The sequence below is a fragment of the Cebus imitator genome, unplaced genomic scaffold (assembly GCF_001604975.1).
Source record: "Cebus imitator isolate Cc_AM_T3 unplaced genomic scaffold, Cebus_imitator-1.0 Scaffold18, whole genome shotgun sequence".
Classification (NCBI taxonomy): Eukaryota; Metazoa; Chordata; class Mammalia; order Primates; family Cebidae; genus Cebus; species Cebus imitator.
In genome coordinates, this window is record NW_016107333.1 from 2,902,622 (window position 1) to 2,920,337 (window position 17,716).

At 47.5% G+C, this 17,716-nt stretch overlaps 1 protein-coding gene across 1 annotated transcript in view; it reads right to left on the reverse strand.

Annotated features, from left to right (window-relative positions):
• The window catches only part of FAM83D (family with sequence similarity 83 member D), a 24,937-nt gene extending 8,848 nt beyond the window's left edge, over positions 1-16,089 (reverse strand). The window contains exons 1-2 of the mRNA XM_017511971.2: positions 15,488-16,089; positions 1,800-1,967 (exon numbers count right to left, since the gene is read on the reverse strand). Of these exons, the coding sequence (XP_017367460.1) occupies positions 1,800-1,967; positions 15,488-16,054 (735 nt within the window). The 5' untranslated portion in view covers positions 16,055-16,089. The remainder of the gene's footprint in view (positions 1-1,799; positions 1,968-15,487) is intronic.
• Between the last annotated feature and the right edge of the window lie 1,627 nt (positions 16,090-17,716).

Below are 17,716 nucleotides of genomic sequence, written 5' to 3' on the forward strand. Positions count from 1 at the left end.
GGGGGGGGGGCGTTTAAGACACTAAAAGACAAAGATGGAGAAACAGTTCCAGATTATATGACATGAAGAAGGAGACTTGACAACTAAATGTAAGGTGTGATCCTGGATTGGATTGGATCCTAGACCAGAAAAAGGGCATTAATGGAACGACCAGGAAATGTGTAAATCTGTAAATTAGATAGTATTGACATTAAGTTTATTTCCTGATTTTGTTATTTGTACTGAGGTAAGATGTTAACATGTGGAGAACTTAGGCAAAGAGTATTCAAGAATTTCTTATATTATTTTGTAACATTTATAAATCTTATTTCGAAATGAAAATTAAAAAAACAGCAACAACTCGGGAATGTCATAGAGGTATACCTGGACTTGGTGAGAGGAGAACTTCCTAGAGGAGGTGCTGATGCCTGAGTCAGTCTTAAAGGATCAACATACAATAACGAGCATAAAAAATACCATTATGGGCAGATTTAGGCACGGTTTTGTATATCTTTCCCTTTGGCACGCATCTGAATATTGTACATGCCTCTGTGATTTTGGCCAAAGCACCTGTGAGTGTCTATACATCAATGTGTGACCAAGTTCCTACAGACAGCACAACCCAAGATTCTGAACCAGCTACAGAGGCAGGGCATGGGGAAATCAGCCCCCATACAGCAAGGACACAAGTTCACTAGCACAGACAGGCACAGGAAACAGAAGCAACCAGGCAAGACGGTGCTTCCCCAAGAAGGAAGTAAGACTATAAAAACTGGGGAGGCCAGAGAAATAGACCTCCTTAAACTGCCCTTGCAGAGAATCTGGACTCCTATGAAAGCAGCAACCAACAGTAAGTGACTGAACAGGTGCCTGCTGATAGATTTTTGCCTAGTAAATGAATCAGAGACAATCACTTGATCAAAGTTGTGGCCAGAACAATTCTGTAATTTCTCTGCTGCTAACACACAGCCTTAATGATAGAAAGAATGCCTTGAAATTAAACACTGACACCTTAAATTTCTTCACCTGGCTAGCTGATAATGCTCTTTTCCATGCCAAAGGGTATCTTCCTTGGGTCCGCCTCACTTTCTAACCATTTGTTGGGTTACATGGCTGTCTCATCTCAGTTGGTCTCTAAACCCCAATCCTGTCTCCATCGTGAGACAACCAGCAAGAACTCTGTGAAAGAATTTGAACTTTGTAAACCAAATTGCTTGACCATTAGTCAGTTTTAGGACATTCTCATCAGTTTAAAAAGAAAGTGCTAAAATAAAGTACTCTTTAGCAATAACCCCATCCTTCCTTCCAACTTACCAGCCCTAGGCAACCACTCATGTATGTCTGTATAGATTTCCCTATTTTGATTTAACAGAATCATATCATATGTGGTCTTTTGCGACTGGCTTCCTTCACTTAGCATGTTTGCAGGTTCATCCACGCTGTGGCACGTATCAGCACTTCATTCCTTTTTATGGTTGAATAGTATGCTACTGTATGAATAGACAACATATCATTTACCCACTTATCAATTGATGGGCATTGGACTGTTTCCACTTTTTGGCTTTATGAATAGTGCTTCTATAAACACTCATACGAATTTTTGTGTAGGCCTATATTTTCATTTCTCTTGGGTAGACACCTACGAGTGGAATTGCCACGTAACAGGTACTGTTCATTTCTGTAAGACTGGGCAAATGACTTTGCTACTTCCTCAGTCCCTTCCTTGTAAACAGGGCTACCACCACCAACCACCTTGTAGATTGTGGAAACTTGGTCATATTCGTTGACTGTGGTGAAATTGAAACTAGTGTGCCACAAACCTTTTCCTGTTCAGGATGAACTTTCAGATCCATGCACATATCCAAAAATTGAGAGAGGAGAGCCTGGTCCAGAAGGATATACACAGCGACTCCCTTTTTCCTGCATATTTCTTGCAGGTCTCTGAAGATGTCGATGTCTGTGAACACATCCATTACCACTGCAATCACCTACAGGTGAAATGGAAGAGCACGCAGTCAGCTCACAGGACTTAGACAGCTCGCTGTCTGGACTCTGAACTCCACTCAGAGATGGGAAACGATCCCCATCCTAGTTACCCTTCCCTCCTGCTTTGGCAGATCAGTACTCCCCTCACGATGGACTCTTTGCATCTCCAAACACACCCGGGCCCTGTATCCCACAAATCTTGACTTGGCCTAGCTAACACTCCCAAAATGATGCTGACAGGTTTCTCAAAAATACAGATCAATCCACTGCCTTGCTGTCTTATGAACCTGCTCCATTTACCTTCTATTCCTCCTTTAAACCCGTCTTACAGGCTCAATTCAGAGCAGCAAGCTGTCTGGGTTCTGTGGGTAACACAGTCATCTTTGGCTTGTTGCTGTCCCCACCAGGCTTCAGTTTGCTGTCTGTTAAACAAGTAAATACAACCTTATATTCTCTCTGAGGGCTCTTCTGGGGGTAGTATTCTCCAAATCTATTTTCTTAATTATTGTCTGATTTTGAATCATAATCTCAGACTTTTTTTAAGGCCTGCCCCATTCACCACCAACTCATGACTTGAAAGCAGGCAAAACAGGCACATGGATTCTCCCATCTTCTGCCCCACTAACTCTGCATACCACTTTGTTAACATACTGTTCTTTCTACCAGCCAGGCCTGATCAACTGTCTGTTGGGCAGGTTCTGACCAAGTGGCTTCCACCACACCGGCCTCTCTTCAATAAAAGGTTCTTTCTGCAGTTCTTTGGTATCTGTCCACAGTGCAAGCCCACAGCAAGAAGAGGGAAATATTTCCCTTAAACTCAGAACAGGCCTTTCTTCTCCCCAACAACGTGGCTCCATTCACACCTCCCAAATGATTTTCCACACTTAGCATCAGACTACAATTAAGAGCTAACTTTTAGCCATGCATTCTTGGGCAAATTACAGCTGTTTCAAATGTCTGTTTCCTTAGCTGCAAAATAGGGTTGTATCCAGAACTAAATAACTATGTTACATAAGTGCAAGGTTTGTACCTTAAAGGATCCCTTAGTATCTGCTCATTTATTCACTTTACCAGTCCAGCGCTGGAGCCACCCAGACAGTTCAACACAGGGAGACACCGCCCAGTTTTCCTCGCTCTTTTAAAGACGGGCTGCTCCAGCCACAAAGCCTCTAATCACACCCTTTGCAGGCTTAAAACCACGGTCCTCAGCAAACTCCTGGCAGGGGAGTGGGGTATCCAAACATCCAGGCTTAGAAACAAGTCCCAACAAACTGAGTCAGAAGTCAGGGGTGTTAACTAAGGAAGCCAAGGCTTGGGAGCTCCTCTGTAGTCTGGAGTGTAAGGGTTTCTCTCTCCTCCCCATTTCAACAGTAAAAACCTGTCTCTCAGAATCACATTAACTCTTTTTCTGAAAGTTAGGATTATTTATTTATGGGTTTCACTCCTTCTACTGCAGCAAAGGCTCTTGAATAGGATTGATTCATTTCTGTGGTCCCACAGGACTTGGGACAGTATAAGACAGTCATTACTTCTTAAGGATTTGGGAGATTAAAGAAGGAATGGAGACAAAAAGGTAATTTGGCCGTCTATCTCCAACATTCCAGGGCCTGGTATACTACGATGTGAGACCTTGAAACGCCAGTCATTGCTGTGATGGAGTTGAGAAGACCAGTTACTCTCCTGCTGCCTTTCCCTCCCCACCCCTTTTAATGATGCTCTAAGCTGTGGGCTATTCTTGGTAAGGAGCATGGCTGAAACCCACTGAACACAGTGACTTAAAAAATGAGAAGAGTTGCCGGGCGCAGTGGCTCACGCCTGTAATCCCAGCACTTTGGGAGGCTGAGGCAGGTGGATCATGAGGTCAAGAGATCGAGACCATCCTGGTCAACACGGTGAAACCCCGTCTCTACTAAAAATACAAAAAATTAGCTGGGCATGGTGGTGCGTGCCTATAACCCCAGCTACGCAGGAGGCTGAGGCAGGAGAATTGCCTGAACCCAGGAGGCGGAGGTTGCGGTGAGCCGAGATCGTGCCATTGCACTCCAGCCTGGGTAACAAGAGCGAAACTCTGTCTCAAAAAAAAAAAAAAAAAAAAAAAATGAGAAGAGTTTTTTCTGTATTTGTGGCATCCTCAGAAGTTTACATCCTCCACTGGCTTTTACACATCCTATTTTGACAGTCCTATTCATCCTACTCATTCAGGTCATATGGCAGTGATTAAAGGCAAAAAAGTGCCCTCCCTCACTCCTTCCCTCCCTCCCTCAAAAAAAAAAAAAAGAGGCAAAAAAGTCTGGGCATAAAACCCAGTTCTACCACCTACCAGCTGTGTGACGCTGGGCAAGTTGCTTAATCTCTCTGAGCCTCAGTTTCCTCCTCAGGAAGATGACAATTAATAGCATCTAGGTCAGAGGGCTGCTGTGAGGTTTAAGTGAAACAAAGCATGGAAAGGGCTTAGCATAGGGAGGGCAAGGCAGGAAACAGGTGTTATTATGCAGCCAGGACCTCCTCAGAGCCCACTGTGGGCTACACACTGCACTAGGCAGAAAGATGGCCATGAGGAATTGGACATAGACCCAACTTATCTCAAGGAGAAGACATAGAACACAGAGAAGCAATATGATACATGTAGCTTAAGCAATTAAACTAAGGGGGCCAGGTGCAGTGGCTCACGCCTGTAATCCCAGAGCTTTGGGAGGCCGAGGCTGGTGGATCACCTGAGGTCAGGAGTTTGGTAGCAGCCTGGTCAACATGGTAAAAACCCGTCTCTACTAAAAATACAAAAAATTAGCTGAGCATGGTGGTGTGTACCTGTCATCCAGCTACTAGGAGGGCTGAGGTACGAGAATCACTTAACCTGGGAGGTGAGGGTGGCAGTGAGCTGAGATCACACCACTGTACTCCAGCGTGGGCAACAGAGAAAGACTCCATCTCAGAAAACAAAGTGTTTCCTCCAGTGGTGGACTACAGGCATGAAAGCCACTCAAATGCTTACCAGATAAGAGCAGGGAAGACTTCCTGGAGATGGCATTTGAGCTGAATCACAAGGACAAAATTTGGACAAGGGCATGGGAGAAGTGAAGGGAGAAGGCATTCCCGCAGGAAGCCACGTGATGACAGAGGAAGAGGAAGGGAATGACGGGGTATGTACCAGTCTGGCTGGAACGTACGGCATGCATGAGAGGGAGCCACGGACGTGACTGGAAAAGGCGAATCAATGAGCAAGATCACAGAAGGCCCTGAATACCAACCCAAGAATCAGTTTCAAACGTCCCCACATTTTCTGTAGAAGAGTAATGAGTTCAAAGCGAAGAATCCAACAGGATGGAAGAAACTGATGCCAGAAGAGATTGGTATAGGTCAGAGATCTGGCCCCACCTCCTCCAACACAGGACCTGCAACACAGCAGTCACATGGACATTCTTTAGGTTAAGCAACTTCAATAAATGTTTAGGAGGACTAGAGACCAAATGAAGAAAAATCAGTGATACAGGTTTTGGTAAGAGGCGGGCAAGAAGCAATGAGGGTTGCAGAAGAGGGAAAGAGGCCATGGGAGAGCCGAGCAGTGGATGACACGGGCTGGGGAGGACAGGGAGAGGGATACTCAGATACAAGGAAACGGGAAACACCAGACAAGAAGCAAGAGGGATGAGCTTCAAAATGGATTTTGAGGTGGCAGTTAAACCTTCAGAAAGAGGTTTGGAATACGCAGGTGTACAACGAGATTAGCATTCACAGGAGAAAGCTAAAGAGGAAAATGCACACACCTGCTTGCCTCTCTGATTTCCCACTCTTCTTTCAAATCTTCAGTGTGGACCCAATCGAGTCCTTGAGAACCCAGTCTAATGAGACAGGAGACAAGCCAGGGGTAACAGAGTATAATAGGCCAATGGACACGTACCCCCAGTGCTACTGGAACAGGGACCAGAAAAACCCAGCCCAGCTGCTGGGTTACAGACCTGCTGGAGGCAGGGGCATGGGCCAGGGGCCCACAGCACAAGGCACTGCCAAGCTGAATTTTGATTCGCCACTTAACAAAACAATTGTGCAACAGCTTTGTTATATGGTGAGTAAATACCTAATTTGGTATTTGTTCCATTGTTTGTTTTTAAAGCCTTACCCTTTCCTGTGTGCTGGATTTGAACACTGGTCCCTAACTTCCTCAGGGTGTGTAGTTGATGGAGGTTCTTTTCTTCCCCTGACTCCCCCTATACCCAGCATCCCCTCCTTTCTTACTAAAGCAGGACTCTTAAAAGTATTTTGTCTTTTTTTTGGAGATGGAGTTTCACTCTGTCACCCAGGCTGGAGTGCAGTGGTGTGATCTCGGCTCACTGCAACCTCCTTCTCCCAAGTACAAGCAATTCCCTCACCTCAGCCTTCCAAGTAGCGGGGCCTATAGGTATATCCCATCATACCTGGCTAATTTTTATAGACATGGGATCTCACCATGTTGCCCAGGCTGGTCTCCAACTTCTGAGCTTAAGTGACCCACCTGCCTTGGCCTCCCAAAGTGCAGAGACTACAGGCATGAGCCTCCATGCCCACCCAAAGGTACTTGTCTTTTAAGGAGGAAAAGTCCACAGTCCTACTGTAGAAGCAATCAGTAGGAAGGTCTTCCTTCAAATCCCCATCCCCACCCCACTATTCTTCTACGTCCCAGCCCTCATGCAACCAAGCCCTGCGTAGCCGAAGTAGACCTGGGGCTAGACTGAAGGGACACACTTCACTGAGCTGAGCAATGACCTGGACTCATCCACTAACCAGCCAAGTCCTGCTTTCCGAGCCAGGATGCATCTCCTAGGTGTTGGGTGCTCATGCTACAGCCCGCTGGGCCCAGACATACACCTGGACTTGAATGCTAATATGGAAACTGGCCACCACTCCCACTCCCAGAGGCGTAATGTGGGAAGGACAAAGGCATGTCTGGAGGCAGGCACCCTTGCATATCAAGTGCCCACAGTCATGGCACTCTCCCAGCCTGTGCTGCATGAAGCCTCCCCACCCTCTCAGGGCTAGAAAGTCATGAGAGTGGTGACTTTCGAGAGTCCCTTCCAGGGTCAACATCCATTTGCAATTTGCAAATCAGTGCAAGTCAGTTACAACAGGAGACGTGAGGAGGACACATCCAGCTGGTCAGAGGCCTGATGGCTGGCCCACTGCCTGGCATCCCACTGTTCCTGCACTTTTCCAGCCACATCTGGAGCAGTGGCACCTGTGTCGAATCTCACATCATCATCTCAGGTGACAAATCACAAGCCTATCCCTCTCAGTCCTCCTATCTGTCCCCTGCTGATTTGTACCAAGGGACTTGGGGACCCATGCAGTTGAACAGCAGAGGTCGTGACGGCCTTCTTGGTCTCTGGGAATGTCACAGACCCTGTTTACGTTACTTGCCAGGGAGAACTGAACTCTCTTCTGCTTGCCTTCTTGAACGAAAGCTCAAAAGTGCTATCTAGAGATTTCAAAACCCCATTAACTGTCATCCCCAATCTACAAACGAGAAACCAAAGCTTGGAGAGGCTAGGTAACTTGTTCAAAGTGACAAATTTAAACACGTACAAGGGCTGGAATTTCAACCCAGGTCTGTGTAACTCCAGAGCCATCTAAGAAAAGTACTATCCTACATATTTTATATAATTCCAAACAAGTTGAATGGCAGTTCTTCACGTGATTGGGAGCTCAGAACGAATATTAAAGGATTAGTAGCGTATCCCAGGAAGTGCACGGGAACAAGCTCACCACAGATGATTGACAATACCTAGCTCATAGTGTTTGTTGGCAGTTCATAGCTTATGGAAAGCCCTCAACTGGCAGCCACTCAGATTCTTAGTCTCAATTCTGCCACTATCCCTGGGCAAGCCATTCCTTCTGAGACTGGTGTCCTTGAAACAAGGTCCCTTCTGGCTTTGCGAAGTCAGTGATTCATACACACTTAATGGGCAGGTCTAGGCTCCGACCAGGCACAATGTGCTGCCCCAAGGGGCCCCTTGGGGCCACTCATTCCAGTTCTCATTCCAGCTCTTCTTCCTCTGTGTGAAGCAGGAAGTTCTTACTGATCGCCCCTTCTCACTGCACCTCAGTTTCCCTCCCTTCCCACCCAGAGTCATACAGTGAGGTCAGGTATGCAACATGTTTGGAATTCAACCAAAGATCTGCACACATTCAAAGATATGTCAGCCTGTGCTGTGGTCAATAACATCCTGGCTGCTGAATTCCCCCAGCTTATCACAAGGCATCCATTGATCCTTCACTTCCTCTCCTTGCTCTCTCAGGCCCCTCTTGCTAAAAAAGCAAAAGATATTGTATTCTCCCCATGTATGACATGTTTTAATAGAACAGAAATTATCTCTTTAGGATTTTGTAAAAACCTTTAAATATCTTGACATCTTTGCGGTTTGTAATGTAAAGAATGTAAATTCCCACAGGGAAACCTAAACTTGTTTGCATACACTGTTTTTCCTCCATTTCAGAAGCTATTATCAAATTAACAATTTAGGCCAGGTCCGGTGGCTTATGTCTGTATTCTAACACTTTAGGAGGCTGAGATGGGAGGATCACTTGAGGCCAGGAGTTTGAGACCAGTCTGGGCAACATAGCTGAGATCCCATCTCTACAAAAAAAATTTTCAATTATCTAGGCATGCTGGAATGTGCCTATAATCCCAGTTACTTGGAGTCTGCGGCAGGAGAATTACTTGAGCTTGGGAGGTCGAGGCTATAGTGAGTCATGATTGCACCACTGTACTCTAGCCTGGGCAACGAATGAGAACCTGTCACAAACAAACAAAACACTTTAAGTATCAGATGAAAGTGCTGGCAGGTTTTTTGTATTTTTAGTAGAGACAGGGTTTCACCATGTTGACCAGGATGGTCTCGATCTCTTGACCTCGTGATCCACCCGCCTCGGCCTCCCAAAGTGCTGGGATTACAGGCGTGAGCCACCGCTGGGCATGGTGGCGAGTGCCTGTAATCCCAGCTACTCAGGAGGCTGAGGCAGGGGAATTGCCTGAACCCAGGAGGCAGAGGTTGCGGTGAGCCGAGATCGCGCCATTGCACTCCAGCCTGGGTAACAAGAGCGAAACTCCGTCTCAAAAAAAAATAAATAAATAAAAAATAAAAAAATGAAAGTGCTGGCAGGGCCACCAGAAGTTGGTAGGAGCAAAGTTTTCACTGACCTGTGGAGGCACTGACCACTATTCAGCACTCTGTACTATTCCAGCAGGAGGCACACAAGCAGGTGGGCTTTCAAAGGGGAGGGAAAAGCACCAAGAAGTCGGCAGGTGAGGGGAGGAGGGCTTATAATTTTGAGTTGTTTTTATAAGTATGTTAAACATTTGCCTAGTTCCAAAATCCTATTTACAAAACAAGGTACTTTCAAAGCTACCTAGTTTCCATCCTTGTCCCTCCCGCCCCATTGAGATAATATTTTCAATAGTTTTGTGTTCAATTTTTTTCAATATAAACTATAAATAGGTGTATATAACATATTTGTTTTATTTAAACAAGTATATTATGTATATACCTATGTATATGTGTTCATATTCCCCATAAATAAAAGGTAGCATGGAATACAAATTGTTCTAGACTTAGTGTGGCCCAACAGAAACTTCCAAGATGATAGAACTATATCTTTATTTAATTTTAATCCACAAAAACTTTAATAGCCTCATGTGACTACCACATTGGTCGGTATGATTCTAGACACTGCATATCAGAGCTAGTCTTCATTCCTTCTTAGAGCTACAGAATATTCCACTGCAGAGATGAATGGATTTATTATTCACAATGATGAGCTCATCCTCTATTGACGAATACATGAACTCCTTCCTGTGTTTTGCTATTATAATTAGTGCTGCAATGCATAGCCTATTGTCTACATCTATTCTTACTTTTGTCGATGTATCTTTGGGATAGATAAATAGCAGTGGAAGTGCTAGATCAATGGGTAAATATAATTGAAATTTTGCTAGGTATTCCCAAATTCCCTTCCAGGGGTTATATCATTTGCATTAAGATTTTTTAAAGCCAACATACGCACTACATTTTTGGTTTTTGCTTTCTTTTTTCCTGACATAATGTACCCTCTATCTATAAAGAAGTCAGAGAAGAATCCTGCAGCTTCCCTACTGTCTGCTGGATGTTAAGGGAAAAGAAAAAAAAATGGCAGACAGAGGCCAGGCCCAGTGGCTCACGCATGTAATCCCAGCACTTTGAGAGGCGAGGCAGGCAGATCATGAGGTCAGGAGATGGAGACCATCCTGGCCGACATGGCGAAACCCCATCTCTACTAAAATACAAAAAATTAGCCAGGTGTGGTGGTGTACACCCGTAGTCCCAGCTACTTGGGAGGCTGAGGCAGGGGAATCGCTTGAACCGAGGAGGCAGAGGTTGCAGTGAGTCGAGATTGCTCCACTGAACTCCAGCCTGGCAACAGAGTGAGACTGTCTCACCAAAATAAATAAATAAATAAATAAAAAGGAAAAACAGAAATGGCAGACAAAATAGAATGGTGGTTGCCAGAGGCCAGGAAAAAAGGGTAGAGGAGTTAGTGTGTCAGAGTTTCACTTTGGGAAGATGTATTTTATGCCACTGGACTGTACACTTAATAATGGTTAAAATGGTAAATTTTGCTATGTATTTTTTACAATATTTTTAAAAATTCTAAAATCCTTAACCTGACACGTGAAATCAAAAGGAAGTGATAAATTAGTAACAACACTTCAGTCTAGTGGGTAACATCCCAGAATGATGCACTAGTCAGAAATTCTAGGCCAGTGGTTCACAACTGGGGAGGATTTTGCCCCCAGAGGGCATTTAGCAATGTCTGGAGACATTTTTTATCATGGTAAAATGCTCGCCATCTTAATAACTGTTAAGTGTGCAATTCAGTGGCAATAATTACATTCACAACCAACACTACTATCTGTTTCTAAAACTTTTTCATAGCCCCAAACGGAAACTCTGTGACCACTCATCAGTAACTCCCTATTTCTCCCTCTGGAGACACTGAATATCATGACTACCTGGGGTGAGGGATGCTGCTGGCATAGAGTGAATGGGGGCCACGGATGCTGCTCAACATCCTACAACGCACAGGACAGCCCCTCAGGACAAAGAATTATCCGACCCTGAAGGTCAATAGTGCTGAGGTTGAGAAGCCCTGTTTGAGGCTGACATGAGTATTTGGAACAGAAACTGATCATACCACACAGGTTCTACTGTAATGCAGAGGAAAGTTGTGCAAGAGCAGGAAAGCCTCTCAATTCAGACACATCCAAGTACATGCTGGGGCCTCCAACACATTCCTTAGCTGCTACTCCTCCTGGCAGGGCTCTCTGGGAATGCAATGATCCCCACTACTAACATTTGGGTTATCAAGAGGATGCCTAAGGGTGAGGTCATAGCAAAAACGGCCTTTTGGAACAAAACAGCATAAGGATAGGCACTGGCAAGAAAGGTGACTCTGAGGAATCAGAACCTCCTGGTGGTACCAGCTTTGCCTCTAAATTCCCATTCAACAAACCAGGAATAGCCAGACAGCCAATTCATAAGCACACTGCCAAAATGAGGCTACGCAGCCCTTCCACGCAGGGGGTCACAGCCCAGCCAAATTCCAATTCACACAGCAACAGAGGCAAAAAGCTGAATGAGTCATCAACAGAAACAGTGGTAGAGGGGTGGATCTGGAGCAAGTATGTAGGGAAAAAATCCTGTATAGTTCAAGATTATCCAAAAACTTCCTTAGGAAGCAAACATACGGGTTCTCAAAAGGTTCAAAGCAGTATTTCCTCCAGTTTCGGCGAAGTTCAACTGAGCACCTGGTAAGCAGCCAGCCATACTATATATAATTGCGTTTTATTTTTTAGAAATGGGGTCTTGCTCTGTCATCCAAACTGGAGTGCAGTGGCATGATCTTAACTTACTATAGCTTCCAACTTGGTTGCAGTGAGCCGAGATCATGCCATTTGCACTCCAGCCTGGGTGACAAGAGCAAGACTCCATCTCAAAAACAAAAACAACACAAAAATTAGCTGGGCGTGATGGCGTGCTCCTGTAATCACAGCTACTTGGGAGGCTGAGTCAGGAGAATCACTTGAACCCAGGCAATGGAGGCTGCAGTGACCTGAGATCATGTCACTGCACTCCAGCCTGGGTGACAGAGCAAGACTCCATCTTAAAAAAAAAAAAGTGTGAGCTTCAGAGCCAGAACCACATAGACTTGGGCTTGAGCCCAACTCTGTCCCATGCTAACTGTGTGATCTTGGGCAAGTTACTTAACTTCTCTTTGCCTGGTCTTTTCTTAATTGTGGCCTCCTCCCAGGGTTGGGAGGGTTCAGTGAGGTAATTCATAGGTCAAGGGTTTAGCACAGACACTGACCCATTCAAAGTGCTCAATCACATCATCATTAAGTACCTTTGCCATCAGAACACGGATGCAGAACAGCTTCTCACTTCATCCTGAAAGCAGCCTGAGACCTGTACCTTCCTGGCCCTCACTGTCACAGGTACTGGACTTCAAAGGATGTGTTCAAGGTGTCACAGCCACTCCCTTGTCCACCAGGCACACCCCTACCCAGTGGTAGCACCAGATCTGCTCTCTGTCCCCTCTCCCCACCCGAGCACAGGCTCCTGACCCCTCCACAGGGAGTGTGGTGGTTAACATGGTTCAGACATTCTGTGCCTCAATTTGAGTACGGGCTCCTTCATTGTCTAGCTGCATGACTTTGGGGCTACTTAACTTCTCTATGCCTCAGTTCTATCCGGTGTAAAATGAAGATGATAATTGCTCCTTCCGTGAGATTACTTAGAACAGTGCCTGGCAAATAGAATTTTTTTTTTTTTTTTTTTAAAGAAACAGGGTCAGGGCAAGGCACAGCAGCTTATGCCAGTAATCCCAGCACTTTGGGAGGCTGAGGAGGGCTGATAACAAGGTCAAGAGTTTGAGACCAGCCTGACCAACATGGTGAAACTAAAAAATACAAAAAAAAATTAGCCAGGCATGGTGGAGTGCGCCTGTAATCCCATCGACTCAGGAGGATGAGGCAGGAGAATCACTTGAACCTGGGAGGTGGAGGTTGCAGTGAGCTGAGATAGTGCCCCTGCACTCCAGCCTGGGTGACAGTGATACTGTCTCAAAAAAAAAAAAAAAATTATAAACAAAAAAAAGAAACAGGGTCTCCCCATGTTGCCCAGGCTGGAGTTGCAGTAGCCATTCACAGCGTGGTCAAAGTGCACTACAGCCTCGAACTCCTGGGCTCAAGTGATCCTCCTGACTCGGCCTCCTGAGTAGCTGGGACTACAGGTGCATGATATCATATCTGGCTTTTTGTTGTTGTTTTTAAACAAAAGAGACAGTCTCTGGGGCCTCAAATTCAGTGCATCCCTTACCCCACCCAGCTTTGAGTTCAATGCCACTCCGGAGACTCTTTAGCCCTTTCCCCAGTGCCTGTAGCAACCTCCTCACTGCTTCCTATCAGCATACTGTCCACCCTCAAGTGTAGGCAAATTTGATGCCTTCCCCTGTGGCCCCAGCCCTGGTAGTGTCTGATACACAGCAGGCACTGAGTAAGCAAATAATTTGGCATCTATCAGATACACTGAAAATACTCATTGGATTTTTTTTTTCCCAAGGCGGAGTCTTGCTCTGTTGCCCAGAGCTGGAGTGGAGTGGAGTGATCTCGGCTCAATGCAACCTCCACCACCGGGTTCAAGCAATTCTCCTACCTCATCCTCCCAAGTAGCTGGGATTACAGGCACACGCCACCACATCCAGCTAATTTTTGTATTTTTAGTAGAGACGGGGTTTCACCATGTTGGCCAGGCTAGTCTCAAACTCTTGACATTGTGATCCGCCCACCTCCGCCTCCCAAAGTGCTGGGATTACAGGTGTGAGCCACTGCACCCAGCCAATACTCATTGGATTTAAAGGTTCCAAATACAGCATCTTGGAGGGAATTGTGGGTAGCTGGACTAGGGCAGCAGGTTCTATCTGGAAATGTTGGTATTATAAAATGCCAATGGGATGAGAGAGTCTGAGCTCCAGGCTCCATCCCTTCCTCAGTCTAGCATGTGTTAATAGTTTCCCTCTGGCCTCTGGTTCCGGTGCCCCTTTGCTATCACTAAAATTTTGAGCTGGGCAAAAGACTAGAACAAGCCGTAGGTCTCACTATACAGACCAGCTCTTTACTTTTCTCAGGTTCCAAGTGCTCAAGTTCATGAGCTTTGGGAATGCACACCTACACAATTCTGCCTTTTCCATCTTTTTAAATCTGCTCACTCAACCCGCATGGGAAATGTATGCAGCATCAAAAAGACCCTCGGCCCACCCAAAGCACCACAGGGCTGGTAAGAGCCTAGCTGCAGCCTGCAGCCACTCTCTCAAAGGCAAGGCACTAGGTCATTGTATCCACGACCACTGCAACCCCACCAGTCAGGGAGAGAAAACTAGGAACACTGGTGAGAGTCGGACTTGGACATGTCAACCTAAGAATGCACTGATATCTTCACCCACAGTCAGACACAGTCAGGTACCAGCCCTAACAAGTCTTACCATGGTTGGGGCTTCATCTGCCATGTCCCTGGCACAGGCAGACAGCCAGGAAGCTGGACATTGCCGGTCAGCAAGCAAGCTGACCATAGCTTCAGACCAAGGTGTCTGCCACCACACTTTATCTGCCACACCCACCTGTAGGCTGCCTTCTTCCTCCTTGATCCCCAGCACCCCGCTGCAGCTTCATCGAGGCTGGCAAGCAGACAAGGCCTCCACTGCACCCAAGACCATGCCATACTAAGTAAGGGTCAGACAATAGGACCAAAACCCACTGAGAATACAGAGGCCGATCTAACGCAAATGTATCTGCATTTTAGGAGATCACTGCAATCTCGCACAGACCCAGCCTATGGAAAACAAACCTCTTGCCCATTCATTCACAGTGGCAAACTTCTCCAGTCACTAGCAGTAGAAAGAGCAGCAGGGCTCTCAGCCTGCCACTCCTGTGTTTATCTGCTTTTTACAACATAAGATGCGTGAAAGTAATTAGCAGTAATAATTGATTCCTACTGATTCCTAATGCCCCATAGTTGCTTCTGGAGACCATCTTTCTAGAACTTTCCCTACGTAAGTTCTTTGGTAATGAGTCTCCTAAGAAGCTCCTGAAAGTGGGATTTAGCATGGGCTGACAGGAAAATCGGCAATTTTCCAAGTTTGATTTTAACTGAAATTTGGAACTGGGTGTACTTCTGGTCCCCCGCTTCAGCCATATGAACGTTAGGAGATGAAACCCGGGCCCAATTCGCATCCTTGGGAACTGAGGCTTTCCCACTATCCCCTGCCACGAAGAGTGGCCAGGAATATCCGGGGGAGACACGCAGAGTGAGGTGAGTCGGGGACCCGAGGACCTCCTGGCCTGCGCTTCCGGTAGGGCGCAGATGCGGTAGTGGCCCGGGCCCGCGCTCCCAGCAGGCCTCAATTTCCCATTCTGGAAGGGGGTCTCCCGTGCGACCCAGGGCCCGGGCGGGCCGCTCACCTCTCGAGCAGAGCGGAGCTGCCGGCGCAGCGCGTCCTTGCAGCCGTAGGGGCCGCCCGCGCCCGCGCCGCGGGGCTGGAAGTGCGCCTCGACGCGCGTGGCGCCGCGGTAGGCGCCCTGGTAGAAGGCCGGCCAGCCGAGCTCCAGCAGCGGCGGCTCCAGGTCCGACTGCTCGGGGAAGTAGGTGCCCGACGAGCAGTCGTGCGAGGAGCCGAACGAGTCCTCAGCCGCCGCCGCCGCACCCTCCTCTCCTGGCCGCTCCGCCGCGCGCAGGATGGCGTGCACCTCATCCGGGTTCAAGAAGCGAGCCAGGCGCTCGCGTCGCAGGAAGGCCGCCAAAGCTTCGGGGCCGCCGGTCACCAGCTCCTCCAGAGCCAGACGCCGTTCTTCGCTGAAGAGCTCGGCCGGGTTGGGCGGCCCGCACGGCGACAGGCAGGCAGTGGGCAACTCGTCCAGGACCTCGGAAAGCAGAGCCATAGCGGCGCTCGGACGCGACAGCCCTAGGACTAAAGCCGGCGTGCCGGCCTGCTTTATAGGCAACCTTTGAATCAAACAGGCCCGCGCCATTGGCCGCACCTCCCCGCCTCAGCTCTCCCATTGGCTACTTTCCTTCCAATAGCGGAGAGGCGGCTCCGCCCCCTGATGCGTCATTGGCTGCCTGCACAGCGGAGCCTTTGCGCTCAATGCTGGGGCTGTTAAGCGGAATTTAAACTTGCAGGGGCGGGGCGGGCAGCAGAGCAGGGACAGAGGCGGGAGAGCCAGGCTCCTGGCCATCCCAGCGCGCTCCCTGCCGGCCGCCCCACAGAGCAGCCTTACAAGGTAGCGACGAGGGCCAGGTGTCGGCTCCCAGACACGCTGGCCACGCTGCTCCTAGGCTCTCGGAGCTTTGGCATGGCCAACCATATCGCCTTTATCCCCTGCATTTAACCGTGTATTCATTCATTCAAAAAATACCGGCTCATCGTATTAGGAACTCTCCTTTGATCACACCCTAGGGTAGCCTTCTCTCATTTCACCGGTTTTTTGCCTTGTAAAACCCCAACCTACCCTGGTTACACGCTACTTTCCACCTGCACTGCAGCAGCCCTACAGGGCTGGAGAAAAAAAGAACATAACCATGCTTACTGACTGGTCTTGCTTTCAATTCATGATCCTTAAAACTGCCTGCTAGGAGAGAGGGCCCATGCTGTGGCTCACGCCTGTAATCTCAGCACTTGGGAGGCTGAGGAGGGCGGATTACCTGAGGTCAGGAGTTCAAGACCAGCTTGACCCACACCTGAGGTTCGAGACCAGCTTGATTAACATGGTAAAACCCCGTCTCTGCTAAAAATACAAAAATCAGCCTGGTCTCTTGGTGCACGCCTGTAATCCCATACTCGGGAGGCTGAGGCAGGAGAATCACTTGAACCTGGAAGATGGAGGTGACAGTGAGTCGAGATCGCATCATTGCACTCCAACCTGGGTGACAGGAATGAAACTCGCATTCTCTCTACCTTTTCCTCTCTGACAGCTTGCTTCCTATGTCACCGAGAACACAAAAGCAGTGAGAAGGGAACTTTCACATGCACTCATCCCATCTACCTTCCTGTCTGTATCTCTGCCCATACTCAGGGCATTGATGAACCGTGCCTGCACCATCCAACCCCAGCTCCTCTGCCTGGGCACTTCCAGCCCCTCTACTCACCAGCAACCTCCTTCTTTCTCCTGGAACATCAGTGTCCCTCTTTACTGATTCATTTCTATAAGCCTACACACATGCTGAAACATCTTCATCTTAAAACAGCCCTCTCTTGACCCTACATTCTTCTAAAGCTCCCCATTTCTCTTCTTACTTTTGCAGCATAAAACCTCAGACATGGCTGGGCATGGTGACTTGCACCTGCAATCCCAGCACTGTGGGAGGCCGAGGGAAGAGGATCACTTGAGTCTCGGAGTTTGAGACTAGCCTGGGCAACATAGCGAGAGCCTATCTCTAGAAAAAATACAAAAGTTAGCCGGGCATGGTGGTGTGTCTAACTTTTAGTGCATGCAGTGCTCATGGTGGTCCCAGCCACTGGGAAGGCTGAAGCAGGAGATGACTTAAGGCCAGGAGTTTGAGGCTGCAGTGAACTATGATTGCACCACGGCACTCCAGCCTGGGTGACAGAGCAAGACCCTGACTCAAAAAAAAAAAAAAAAAAAAAAAAAAAAAAAAGAGAAGAAAAGAAAAAGAAACCCTCAAACCAGTTG